Below are 13,872 nucleotides of genomic sequence, written 5' to 3' on the forward strand. Positions count from 1 at the left end.
GCCAGTTGTAAGGCCCATTTGTCAACATAAAATAAGAACATATAGTAGTGCATCAAAATAAAATGTTGATATAGTTGATTGTGAAACAATAAACATGATCTTGACTTTGAACTACATGCAACAGTGTAGTCAATGGTTTCTTTTTACTCCGGCTTATCTGCTAACGTTAGCTACCTACCGTTACCTTAATCATTCAGTCGGTACCGAATGTACCTGAAACCGGGGATTTGACCGCAACGCTCTTTTTGCACACAATTTAACATCCAAATGCTGAGTGAACGTTACTAGCTATGTAGCTAGTAGCCCACTGTAAGGTTGAGGATGGCCTTGTATAATATTTACACTGCTTTATTCCAGTATTTACATGTCTTGGCAATGAAATACATTTTTTTAAAGTAATATAGGCTATTTTTCAGGCAGGTTTGTCTTCTGTGTTAAAATGGAATTACAGGTTGTTGTTACTGTCTCAGATTTTGATCAAACCTTGTGTATATCAAGAATGTGTCCCAAAACCAAGTCCTGTAAAATATTTCTGTTCAAATCCTATGTCTTCATATTTTCAGCCCTTAAAATTACTTCAGTTTTACAGCCTGAAAATGACATTATCCGGGAAGCAATATCTGGACATTAATATAATGGAAGGTATTATTCAGGTTAGAGAGAGACAGGTTAGAGAGAGAGACAGGCAGCCCAAACTTTGTAGGGTGGAAGACAAAAATGTCAATATGACTGAACCATTACAAGTTTGTATAGCATGCCCTAGATTTGGGGAAAAGTGTGAAAAGACTGCCAGTAAGGTTACCATAAACTTTGAGCAAAATCTAAGAGGGTGCAGTTGTTTTCCTGGATTTAGTCTGATTTGACACAGAATGACACAGCTGCATGTCATTTGGCTCAAATCCTCCCACTTACATTGACTCAGGCGGGTTAGATAGCAAGCAAAGTCTACTTAGACAGTGAAATATTTTGAAAATAAAACTTGTGATTTGATTAAATATCTGATCCTCATGCTATTATGAAACGCAATTTTGGCTGTTTATAGCATTATGTCGTTTAATGTGACAAAAACACTAAATAATAATTTTGACTGTATTGGTATGTAATTAACGATGGTGTAAGGTGCTGGAAAAGCTTTAAAATGGACCTTTAAAAGTGCTTAAAAAGTGCTTGAATTTGACCTTGGAAAAGGTGTGTACCCTGTGTATTGCACCACCACTTTGCATATAGTATTGACGGACCTGTTTTCTGCAGGTTAACACTGAAACTACATCAACACGCATCTTGGACTATTATCCCTGACCATTGCAGATATATACTGTGAACTGTACTGTTGTACATCCTCTGATTAATATGTTTGCACGCCGTCAACAGTTCCATGTACACGACATCCAAGAATGAAAGAGTCCATGCACGGATAGAAATCTTTTTATATATTTTTATTGCAATATTTCTATTCTACATTAATATTAATTGTTGCACTACTTTGCTTTGTTTGTGTATTCCTTTTTCTTATGTTTGTTGTAACACACCAAGGCAAATTCCATGCAAGTGAAAATTTAATTTGTAAATAAATTTCATTGTGATTCTCAAATGCAATGCACCTCATTTAGTTTTCTGTGTTGTAAAAAAAAAAATGTCACAGCAAAAAACAATTAGTTCCATTATTAAAATCCAAAAACTAAATTGCCATTTTAACAAATACTTTTTCATTCATTTGTGACATAGCAAATTCACAGGAATTGCTTTAACAAAGGGAATTAGAGGTTGGGTGAACTCATTACTGACTGAGCTTGGTGCAGGGAGTAACAAAGTCATATCCTTGGTAATTATTAATCTGTTCCTGTTGACTGCCTGAACTGCAATGAAAAAAACTACATTAAAAACCCCTGTAAAAACCAGTGTAGTACCTTCTATTAATCTCAATAAGTAAGGATAATGGTCTTTTTAGATGTCACATCAAAAGTCTGCCTGACGCTTGCAAGGACAGCCATAGCAGGCAATGGAAATGACTGCAGTGCCGCTGTGCATCAGACTATCACCACTAGGTTTATACGGTTTAAAAGTTGTCTGCTATTAAACATGTATTAAGATATGTAAATAGACATTAAATACGTGTGTCAATATCTGTACACTTGTAAATGAGTTCCTCAGATAATTGAGAACTCATTTAGTAAAATTCATTTTATTTTAAATATTTTTAACTAGACATGGTGTATGTTGGTTTGGATCATGAAGCCACATTGCACAAGTCAGTGTGCATTTGTTTACACACTTAGATATGAAACACTTAATACATACCCATTCTGTATTGTGGGATGCAGTCTTATGTTTAAGTTGTCATAGTGGAACTACCTTTTGGTTACATTTAAATTGTGAGTGAATTCTTTGTATTCAGTTCATTAAAGCTTTCTACAATACCACATGGATTGAGAGATATGGGGAGCCTCTTGCAGCAGAGACAGCCACCCTCCTCTGGTCCGTCACGGTGTCCATATTTGCTATTGGTGGCGTTTTTGGAACGCTTGCTGTCTCTCTAATCCTCAAAGTACTGGGAAGGTAAGTTGACTCACTCGCACATATATTGATTTGTAAAGTAATTTATTTTTTCATGTTTAAAGTACATTCCTAACTCCTAAACTGTTTGTATATCTGTCAGATTTCTTTGAATTTTGTCACAAGAACTGCAACATAAACATACTCTTATTTTAAAAACAGCCAATAAGCTAAAACAACTTGAAAACCTCCCATGACTGTACCTTCGATTTCACATTGAGATCTCCTCTGTGTCAATCATGTCTTGTTTGTTACAGTTTGTTTCTTCTGGATTATCTGTTTTTACAATCCTTTTCTTCACAAGCTAAAACTTGTCTATGTTGGATACATAGGTGGCGCTAGATGGGGCTTGCAGGTAAACATCGCAGCAGCCCGACCATGAAATAGGCATAAGTTTGACATTAAAACTCCTGTTGATTTTGGCCCCCAAGTTGCCCTAACAACTCTCTACTACTGTTACTCCATGTCTACCTGTAAAGTCTGGAAGCTGTCTATATACATGTATAGAGTCATACATAAATATACTTTGAATATAAAGTACATAAATATACAGTCATATACTCACATCATCACACTCCGTCACACTCCGACCAGTGGAGGAACTTCATCACTCAGTGACAGAATTTTGAAGTTGGAGGGCTTGTCCCACGATCCTACGGTCTGGCCAAAATGTGCAAAAACAGCAGAATGGAAAAAAAACAAATGTTTAGGTGGAAAATGGGCAGGTCTCTCTGCCTGAATGCACCATTAGTTTGAGTCTTGTAAGGAGTAGATGATGAGAATATGCCAATATTCAGACTGGCTTTATTCTGAAAGAAGCCATGTTCATCAGCTGCGTCTTTTGGTAGATCCAGAACCCAATTACAACACATACATAGTGTGGTGTGGGTGACATTGTCTGAGGAGGAGCCATTTTGGCTCGAAATGTCACAATCATTAAAATCCTTCTGACGAGAGCTACTTGGTGTGGATCTGTTTGTTCTTTCTATGAGGGTGACATTGCACCCACATCATGAATACAGGAACACGCCAACTTTTTGGGACTTTAGCTTATTCACTGTATCCCCCCAGAGTTAGACAAGTCGATACATACCCTTCTCGTCTCTGTGCTTGTTGTAACTCTGTCTGATGCCCCTAGCATTAGCTTAGCCTAGCAAAGATCCTGCAGGTACCCGAGTCCAACTAGCTACTAGCTCTTATAAGTGACTAAATAACAGAGATGAGAAGGGTATGTGTCGACTTGTCTAACTCAGGGGAATACGGTGAATAAGCTGAAGTCCCAAAAAGTCGATGTGTTCCTTTAATTTGGTATAATTCATGTGACCCAAGGGTGATATATGTAAATGGTTGTCATTATTCTCTCACTTATTAAGACACAAAACACCTTTCAGTCTTTATAAAGATAATTCTAAAGTGATCATGCATTCAGTGTTTTTTCTCACACATAAAGCCACACAAAGCTTGACCTGCCCTGAGCAGCTTCCGTTGGAGAATACACATTGATTTTTCTGCTTTGCTGGCTTTGAAGAATATTACACCACCTCCTTACTCTTTTTATCCTCTTGAAGCCATGAATTGCCACTCTTATTTTCATTTTTAGAAAGGCTTTTTAACTTGCCAGTTTTGCTCCAAAACAATTTGTTGAATGCCCCTTCTTAAAAGGTTTTTTAATGGAAAAATGTTTCCCAACATTTAATATGCTTCTAGTATTTATCATTCGACTCTTGTTATTTTACATTTTTTTAGGTTTTATCCTCCAGGGTTTTTGAGTGTCCCTGTTTTTATTTGTTTTTTGCTTTTATCTGCAGTGCTGTATAAGTACATTTTATTATATAAATGTTTCAGTAGTTAGTTTATCTAGCTGTGAACTATTCTGCTATTTCAATATTATATCACAAATAACTAATTGCGCTCATTTTGACAAATTGCGCTGAAGTGAATACATTATCTGAGATTAAAATTTGTTTAGCATTTGAGTGAAATCCTTTTCACCTTTGCCAGTATGTGATGTTTCTCTCTTTTTACAAACTTTATTTTTTTGACTTTAGAAAGGGAACCTTGCTGCTGAATAACAGCTTTGCTGTAACATCTGCTCTGCTGCTGACTCTGGGTGAAAGGGCCAAATCTTTTGAGATGCTCATCATTGGCCGGCTCATTATCGGGGTAAACTCTGGTAAGTAATTATTTTATACTCACCAGGCAGTACAGAAAAGACATTGTGGAGGAAACTACTACATGGTAGAGAGTGGAAAGAAAATGTAATAATGTAAGTCAAATACAGACATTGACAGCATACTGAACTAATAATATCAAAAGTTGCACAAAGAAACTTACCTGTGAAAGAAACCTTAAACTGTGTGGGCTTAACGTTGTAAAAATACTTATGTTCCCAACAATGCCACATATTAATGTTCCCAAAACTTAGATATTAACTTGGGTAACCATCTTTGGATTTACAGCTACAGTAAACGGAGCATCTTAAAAAAAATAGGCACACATTTACCTGAGTTGCTGAACATCGCCTCAGAGAAACCGTCAACTTAAAAAGAAAATAACCACCACAATAGATCAAAAATTTTACCACATTTAAATGAAAACTAATTATAAAGTTGCAGATCATAAAGATGAATAAAGACTTGTGGTCTAAACCCATCCCAGGGAAAAAGAAACATCTATTGGAATTGGCAGATATTGAGGGGGGTTAACTTGACAAACCTGAATGCACTGATCATCTAGACACTGATTACTGGTCTAACTTTCTCTTCTGAGAGAATTTCTCCAATCATGGAGGAAGAGTTTAAAATCAGTTTTCATTCATCTCTGCAGACACATTTCCTAGAGATTTTAAGAAATTGTAATTACTAAAAAAAATCTGCTCGTGGTAGAAATTGATCATGTGTAAGTTAAGTAACAATGATTTTGCAGAACAAGCGCTGCCTACATCCTCAAGCAAGTCTGAGGTCTTAATGTTCAGAGTCCCGGGAACAATATCCAGCTCAGCTTGGATGTGTGTTACCTAAAGAAATAAACTTATTTCCTGCAGAGCACGATCACAATTTCTAAACCATGGAAATTGATTTGTTCAAAAAGCTGTCTAAGGACTAAATGTTCCACCAAAGCAGACCATTTCTAATGCCCAGGCGATGCCATGTGAGTACCCAGGACATTGCCACACAATTCAAGACAGTATTTCTCAATTGTTGCTGGATGTTGAATCATCAGTCAGTATGGGTTTAAGGTTGCTGGTTTTGTCTGGGTTTGTGGATTTCTATAGAGAAACAATAGATTCAGAAACAATTCAGCCATACAATTTCAAGAAAATAGAAACATTGAGAGATGCTTACTATTGGTATCAGTTCTACCCAGCTACTTACATTGTTTTTCGACTCACCATTCAGGGGACTGGTATCACGTACAAAAAGTGACGCTCCCTCTATAATTTGTTTAGTGTTGAGTGTTTAGGCCGGTGTAAAATGTATCTATGAAGCACTTTTGACAGACAAAAGTCACAAAGTGCTTTACAGGGGCAAAAACAAGAAACATAAAACAGAATCAGAACACGATACACAATTAGTATTACATAATAATATTGAAAGTGCAGACCAAGTGCAGACCGGTCAAACCAAAACGCCTGTCTAACCAGGTATGTCTTTATCTGATTTTTAAAAGAATCCTCAGAAACAGCTGACCGTTGTTTAGGGATGAGGCAGAGCTTCCATAGTATATGTGCTATGGACTCAAAAGCTCGATCACCTTGCCTCTTTAGTGTGATGTATCACATCAAACATGAGTCTTTTGTCTTTTTCATAGCAAGATTTGAAGTTTTTTTTTCTTCTTTTACAGGCATAGCTCTCAGCGCCCTCCCCATGTACCTTGGAGAAATTACGCCAAGACATATCCGAGGTTCAATAGGCCAGTTCAATGCCATCCTGATCTGCTTAGGAGTGTTCACAGGACAAGTGCTGGGGCTGCCCGAGCTGCTGGGTCAGGTCAGTGTTGTTAGAGATTGTAGGCTATAGGAACACATAGAAGTAATATTTGTTATTTCACTTATACCTAACTTTATAGGTTTTCCTAAAGGACATTTGAAAGGCTGAAGTTTAGATTAAGCTTTGTGCAATCTTTCCTATCATTGGCATCTTACAAATGTCATCGGGATCACTGGGAGGAGGCAGAGAACCTGATTGTTTGTACATATCCATCTTGTGTAGTACTGTCAGAATATAGTGACAGTTTCAGTAGATTAGATGATACTTTATTCATCCCACAACGGGGAAATTCCTTTGTTACAGCAGCAATTCTCTACAATGAAAGCAAAAACAAACAAAGTAATATAAACAATATGACAAAAAGTTATTTTTATAAAAGTTACAAACCCAACCTTTCAGTTTATATCAAATCAGTTATATTGTAATCCTGTTTGGTAAAACATTTGTAATAAAAGTATATGCACAGGTTAATACATCAGATTTCAGAATCTTCCTTAAATCACACACGATGATAAGATTGATGTCATAACACATATTGCAAACTTTGAAATTCCTAAAGGGATAGGAACAATTGAGCTTTGGGATAAAAACTAAATAAATTATCAGTTAATTGAAACTGGTAACAAGTGTACTGTCAGTTTATTTGGGGTATTTGGAGCCGGTGCCATCCCCATTTCCTCTAAAGCCATGCTGATATCCTCTCGGTTTTACACCAATTCATACCTTAATTCTTGTAGTTCTTGTGTCTGACACGTCTTTTAAACAACCTCAGCGGCTCTCATGTGACATCCCGGTGTGATTAGATATAATTTCCAAGGACCTTTTCGTCCGTCAGTAGAGCTGATGAAGCCTCTTGGAGTGGCAGACTTCTTTAACTCTACAGTTACAGCTACAGCGGACAAGTGTGAGCTTGTAGGCCTACCTGAGAATAAAGACAGAATCCTGCCCAGTATCTGATTGATTCTGTCCCTTGTTTCAATAAGATAGCAGCAGGAATTCTCACACCTTGTTGACCTTGAAGGAATTCTTGCATTGCCAGACCTACAGTATCTCCACGGTGCTGTGTCAGCACTGCAGTATGGTCTGGCTACACCAACTATCTATTCTGGCATAGAGCTCTGGCTTTTTTGTATTTCTTCAAAGCAATCACAACCGTCCTGGGTGGCGTTAAGCCTTAATAGCGGAGACAGCGAGAGGGGAGGAACATCCTATTAATGTACATCTGTTGAGCCAGACCACCCAGAGGAAATGCAATCAACTTTTCCCCCTTCTCACCTTAATGCCCACAATTTAAGCATCGTTGACTCAGCCTATTTGTGAGTCATTTTCATGACAGGGATCCAGTCTTTATTTAATTGATTATTCATGCTCCTTTGTCTGTATATTATTTAGGGATGAAAGGCATTAGCCTATGACACTTATGCTTTAAAAGCCAAATAAATTCAGTTGTGTATTGTGAACAGATTCTGTTGACTGTAGCTCACTTTTGGCACTGTATTAAAACACTAATGATGAATGCATTTCTTCTAAATTGCTTTCCAAAATTCAAAACATGCACTTTTTGGCAGATATTTCTGTTCAGTAAGCGTGTGGGTTGTGACATTTGGCTACCCTCCATGCAAATGCAAAAGCAGAGTGAAGGTGGGTAGGTTGAGGGTGTAGGGGCTGGATTGAAATTGGGCCAGTGTGTACCAGATAACATTCTCAACATCGGCACATGCTTGGTCGTGTTGGAAATCTGTCATTAAATTCAGTTGAACTTGTTGGTGGTACATAGTTGCAAAACACTCAGATTGGAAAACTGCCTGATACACATTTCAATGTCAGCATAGATGTACTGCGCTGGTGTGATAATAATGGCAGACTGATCAGAGACCAATATATTTATGATTTCATTTTCTTGTTGCTTGTCCTTCTTTAATAAAAGGACAGTTTTGTGTTACTCCTTAATATGTAGGCCTAATGTTTTTTATTTTAGCTTACGGTTTCATAACCTTCTCAATTAGTCTCTCATTCCTGGACCAATAAGGTGGCCTTTATACGTACGTATATAGTGTAGTTTACATTCATCCCACCGGGAACACCACAATGCTTCTTAATCTTTTTATTTTGGTTTGATAAGAGCCATATTTCCCTTTTTGCATATTCTTCACCTCCACGTTGCTTTCCATTAGAAGCTGCTGCTCATTGGGTGAAACGTATGGCGCATGCGTCTTCTCAATTCTGCATCAGTTAATCTGTGATTGATACCGTGGTCTATTTGAGAAAGCCGTTAACGTGCATTTATCCCAGCTATCTACCCCTGGCTTGACATAGCTTCACCTGTTCATCCTGGCTTGGCAAACGTGCAACCGATTAAGCCTCGAGTGTGTCGAGTGGCTCACACTAAGTCAAGCTGCGCTTTTTCACTTATCCTGGATATCTTCATTCTACTTTCGTGCAAAGGGCCCCTGGTCTTGTTGTTGTTGTTGTTCCTGTCTTGTTTTCCTATAAGTGTCTGTATGTTCTGTTTCCTGTTTTGATAGTCTGAGTTTCTGGCTAGTCTAGTCTTGTTTTACTTCCTGTGTTTTCCCGCCCTTGTGATTACCTTATGTTGTTCACCTGTTTCCCAGCCCTTGTGTCCCCTGCCTTGTGTTTCCTCGTGGTATCTGGGCTCTCGTTTTGTTATCCTGCTTTTTCCCCATTTCTGCATTTCTAAGTTTTTACCAGCCTCAGTTTGTATTCCTAGTGTCATTTGTTTTTTTGCCTTTCTGGATCCTTTTTGTTTTTGTCCTGTTTTTTTGGTTAATAAATCCTGATCTCAATTTTTTTCATGCCTTCCTTTATCTCTGCATTTTGGTCCTATAATCCCCTGAACTTAACACTTTGATCTCTAACCCTTAAAATAGAAAGCAAATGTATTCTCCTGTAAACCAATGTATTTTTACTTTTCAAGTAGCTTTTTATCATGAGACTTAAACCGGTTTTAGTTAAGCTGGGCTCAGTGGAGGCTTCTGTTACAGCAATGGGAGCTAGTCTAAGATGTCCCTTTGTGGTGAGCAACATGTTGATACGCTTTGACAAATGATAATTACTCTAACCTTCATGCTTAGCCACTGACCTTCTACCAGTATGGATGCATGTTTATTACAAGAACAGGCTTTTAGCAGGCTGTCACTAGACTCCCCTAAGAGATGGAACTCATCAGCATGCTTCAAATGCAGCCTACACCAGCAAGGTTAGAGTCAATGCCCATAATGGGCTCTTATCTGTCCTCTTATATCCCCCATCACACCTGCTTTAGGTTATGTAAAAGGAAAAAAGACGATTGTTACACGTGGGGATGGTCACTGTAGTGCAATTCATTTTAGATGGTTGTCACACTGGGTATCAGACGCATGAGTTATACGTGCACATATCAGAACATGTTCTAAATTACTGACGACTATTGATATAAGATACCTTGTGTGTACTGTATGTGTATGCTTTCAGCTCTTTACAGTTTAACAGTACACAGCATGCTGCATATCCATACACAAAACTAAAAAAAAGAGCACTTGGTGTTTTTTGAAACATGACCCATCGTAAAAGGTACTGTGCGTGACCTATTGTGAAGAGCATGAAACGCTATTTTGGTCAGATTGAATTCCAAATGTCTGATAAACATTCAGCCATTGTTGACTATGAAAAAAGAAAAAAAAGACAAAACCAAAAGTAATTGTTTTGTACAGTCATTTAAGGAATAGTTGCTGAGGGTAGATTCAGGTGATAATACTGTTGGTTCATTGCTAAGAGCGAGCCCTTTTCCTTGTCATATTGTATATTAAATTCTCATTTGATACATTGTTTCTATAAAAACAACTATAAGCACAGCTATTTTCACCCCTCCTATAAGGTGTGAATCCCAGTGGAAAACCATGTTAACCACACTATAAGGAGCACTGCTTTAACCCTTCACTTTCGGTACCCTCTTCTATCCCTCGGGTCAAATTGATCCATGACGTATTTGAGGTTTTAAAAACAATTCTGAAATAAAATGTTACTTCATAATCCATTAATAAATATTGTCTCTCAATTTCAAACAATTGAGATAACATGTGGGAATGCAATCAGTCTCTACTAGAACATTAAAATGGAAGTCTGATTCTTTTGTCATGAGGTTATAATTATTGTTAAAAGTCCACTATGGAAAAAAACATAACTGGTCATATCCAGAATAATTTTCTGAATTGAGACAGGAATACATGTTTATCATAGAAAATAAGGTAAGGCCATAGCTTTTCAGGTAGAAAAAATGTATACTTACACAATTTTTCTTCTTGTAAAAATTTGAAATGGGTCAATTTGACCAGAACACCATACAAGGGTTAATATTTTAAGAATGGAGCAGCACACACCTGTAAGGGCCAACTGCCACTTTGCTCTTCTGACCGAGCGTCGGGAAAATAGGTTTATAGAGCAGGTGCTATTCATTACAAACAGCTGCAGGCACAGGGATGATGGGCTTTTCTCCTGATCTGGCAGAGCTCCACCCATATAGTATTCTGAAGGCAAGATTCTGGCAACGTGACGTTTTTAACCAAGAAGATTTTCATTTCGTGGGAATTTAATGTGGAAGGGCTGTTGTGCTAATCCTTGTTACAGACAAACAACTCCAGAGAAACGATCTATCAGCTGAGTGGCAAACTAAGTCATGACGAGTATAAATGGAAAAGCAGATTGCTATCTGAGCAGATGCCATCATTTGGTATCACTGGATTGATAAAACAGTTCTTAATTATACTTATGCAACTTATTTGCTCTTCCAGAATAGCAGAACATATAAAATAAATATCAGGCAATCTCAAGGTTTTGTCCTAAAATGCATCTTGCAATCCATCTTGTATTAGTTTCTAACCCATGTGGTGGGAAAAAAATGTACCCAAATCAAATTACAGTGAAATATATTTATTAGTGCAGCAGCTCTATTCATCAACCCTGTTTCTTTTAAAAATCTAAGTAGTTGTTCTGGTGATTCTTATCTCCTCTCCTTCTCCTTCTGATCCAAGTCTGACTTGATGTGGTCGGTGTGGCACCTTTTGTCCTGGCCTGATGAGGGCAAACGAGGCAGCTGGAGGCGGTGATTAGTGGCTGCCAGCCGTGCCTTGTTGTAGGTTGGCTTTTTGGCCATGTGCTTGTTTTGACAAACACAATGGGAGACCTTTTAAGGCTTGTACCCTGCATGGCAGCGATTCAGGGGCCATTTGGCTACACCAGCGGACAGTGAGTGGCAGCCAATTACATTTCACCGTCCTCTGTGGCAATAAAGATTTTCAATGAACTACTGCTGCCTGTACCAAACTTAGTAAAGATTAGTATGGCCCATGTTCATTTCTCTCTTAGGGAATGGTCCAGCAAGGTAAAGTAATTAACCCAACACAGATAATATTAGCTTGTGAAATTGGAAACATCACAGATGTAGGCACCTGACATTTCCATTACTTTTCTGAGAAGTTACTTGTTCACATTAAAACATTCTCTGGCTTTGGCTGGGGTTTCATAAGTTGCCCATTCTTTTCTGTTTTGTTCCTCTTGGCTCAACACAAATTCTCTGCTTATGTACAATCACAGCATGACAATGTACCCTGCAGCGTCATGCATTCATAGAGGAGATTATTGAAAGGAAACACAGCAAAGCTTGTGGAATAGAGCACCAAACATTTGTCTGCTTTGTTGAGTTTGCTGTAAATGAGTATCGCTCCAGAGGCCATAGGGCTATTTCACAAAACCAAGATAAGGGATTAAGCTGGGATTTCCCGGTTATCCTGGCTCAGTTTAGCCTTGACTCGGTTTCACAAAAGCAGAGGCACCTAAGTTACCATGGAGATTTATTCTGTACAGCTAGCCTGGTCCTGACCAGGCTAACAGCCAGGATTTAATAATCCTGGAGCCTTTTCTGTTCACTCAGGTTTTACCTTATTTTTTTTAACCTTGTCAGCCTGGATTAAAAACAACAGGTGCATATTGTTGTTCAGTTAAGTACTGTTATTATTTAAAGTTGTGACCGTTATTTTTTTATAATTATTCATGTGACATTGTTACTGTTATATTACTGTTTGAAAATATATTGTTTTTAGAAGTTTGAATATATTACCGCAGTTGTGGCAATAATTAGAAAAGGCTGATAAAGTTGCAAATGTGTTTTAAATTAAGTCTGTTGCTAAGGGCAAGTGCTGTAGATGTGTGTTTCTATAGTGGACCAATGCACCTTAAATTAATTGAGTTGATTAATTTTTTTTGTATTCTCTAACAACTAATTTGGGAGGATTGTACAATTGTAAAAACATATCCTAATTGTACAATCCTACCAAATTACAGTGTAAGTTAACTGAACCAATAACTATATAGTGTAGACTACTGTCCATTCATGAAACAACAGGGAGAGAACACCTTAATGGCTTTTGACATGATATTTTGCTGTGTGGAAATAACTGATGAATATCTGTTACATTCATGTTTACAGTGAGCATGAAGTGTTTGTTTACGGCCTATCTGTGGTGAAGGCAGCATTAGAAAACTCATGGTGGCTTATAATGACAGCATGAGGCTGCTGCTGAGAGTTCCAAGAAGCTCCAGTGCAAGAGTATAGATTTATGTGTAGGGTATCTGAGTCAGAAAATGACACAGTCACTGTTTTGGCTGACCCTGTACGCAGTTCTGTCAGATTCTCTTCCAGACCGTGGAACCATTGGCGGACATGTCTGTAAATTAGACACTGAACATTGTGGAAGGCTCTGTATTTTGTATTTTTGTGATTGTGTATGTTTTTATTGTGATATGGATCCCCCTGGGTCTGAAATAAAGTTTATGTACTGTATATCACTTAATTATCTTTATAGTTTCTGGATTTTAGAGTCCAATTTCGTCTTTCTCTTCTGTCCATATATACGAGGGAGCTAAGCATATAATATGTGAACAAGAAAACTAGGAAGGAAAGAAACGTGACAAAAAGCATGGCACAACTGATTGATAGTCTAAAAATATACATTTACAAACTACCGATCTTAACTGAAACCCTTCAATGAGTCAGTTGTCATTTGCAAACACGACCAATTGTACACTTTGCATTGAAAGCGAGCAGTGGAGGTTAATATGACTTAGGAAATTTATATTTTAGCCAATGAAAGGGAGAAACGATGTATTTATGCATCATATTTTAGCGTTGTGGAAAATTGATCTTCATGGTACAAAATTATATTCTGCTTACTTTTAAGCAAAGAGTACAACTGTTAATTTGTATAAATGAGTAGTAGCCTAATCCTTGAATGGTACGATTTATGACAGTTTCAGAGCAGTGGTCAGTAAATGTATA

General features: G+C 37.7%; 1 protein-coding gene across 6 annotated transcripts in view; it reads left to right on the forward strand.

The window, feature by feature from the left end:
- Positions 1 to 13,872, forward strand: part of slc2a9l2 (solute carrier family 2 member 9, like 2) — a 107,802-nt gene that overhangs the window by 21,655 nt on the left and 72,275 nt on the right. For all 6 annotated transcript variants that reach the window (XM_032514710.1, XM_032514712.1, XM_032514711.1 and 3 more), the window contains 3 exons: positions 2,396 to 2,556; positions 4,602 to 4,726; positions 6,397 to 6,542. In XM_032514710.1, coding sequence (XP_032370601.1) covers positions 2,396 to 2,556; positions 4,602 to 4,726; positions 6,397 to 6,542 — 432 coding nt within the window. The remainder of the gene's footprint in view (positions 1 to 2,395; positions 2,557 to 4,601; positions 4,727 to 6,396; positions 6,543 to 13,872) is intronic.

Source organism: Etheostoma spectabile, chromosome 4 (genome assembly GCF_008692095.1).
Source record: "Etheostoma spectabile isolate EspeVRDwgs_2016 chromosome 4, UIUC_Espe_1.0, whole genome shotgun sequence".
Classification (NCBI taxonomy): domain Eukaryota; kingdom Metazoa; phylum Chordata; class Actinopteri; order Perciformes; family Percidae; genus Etheostoma; species Etheostoma spectabile.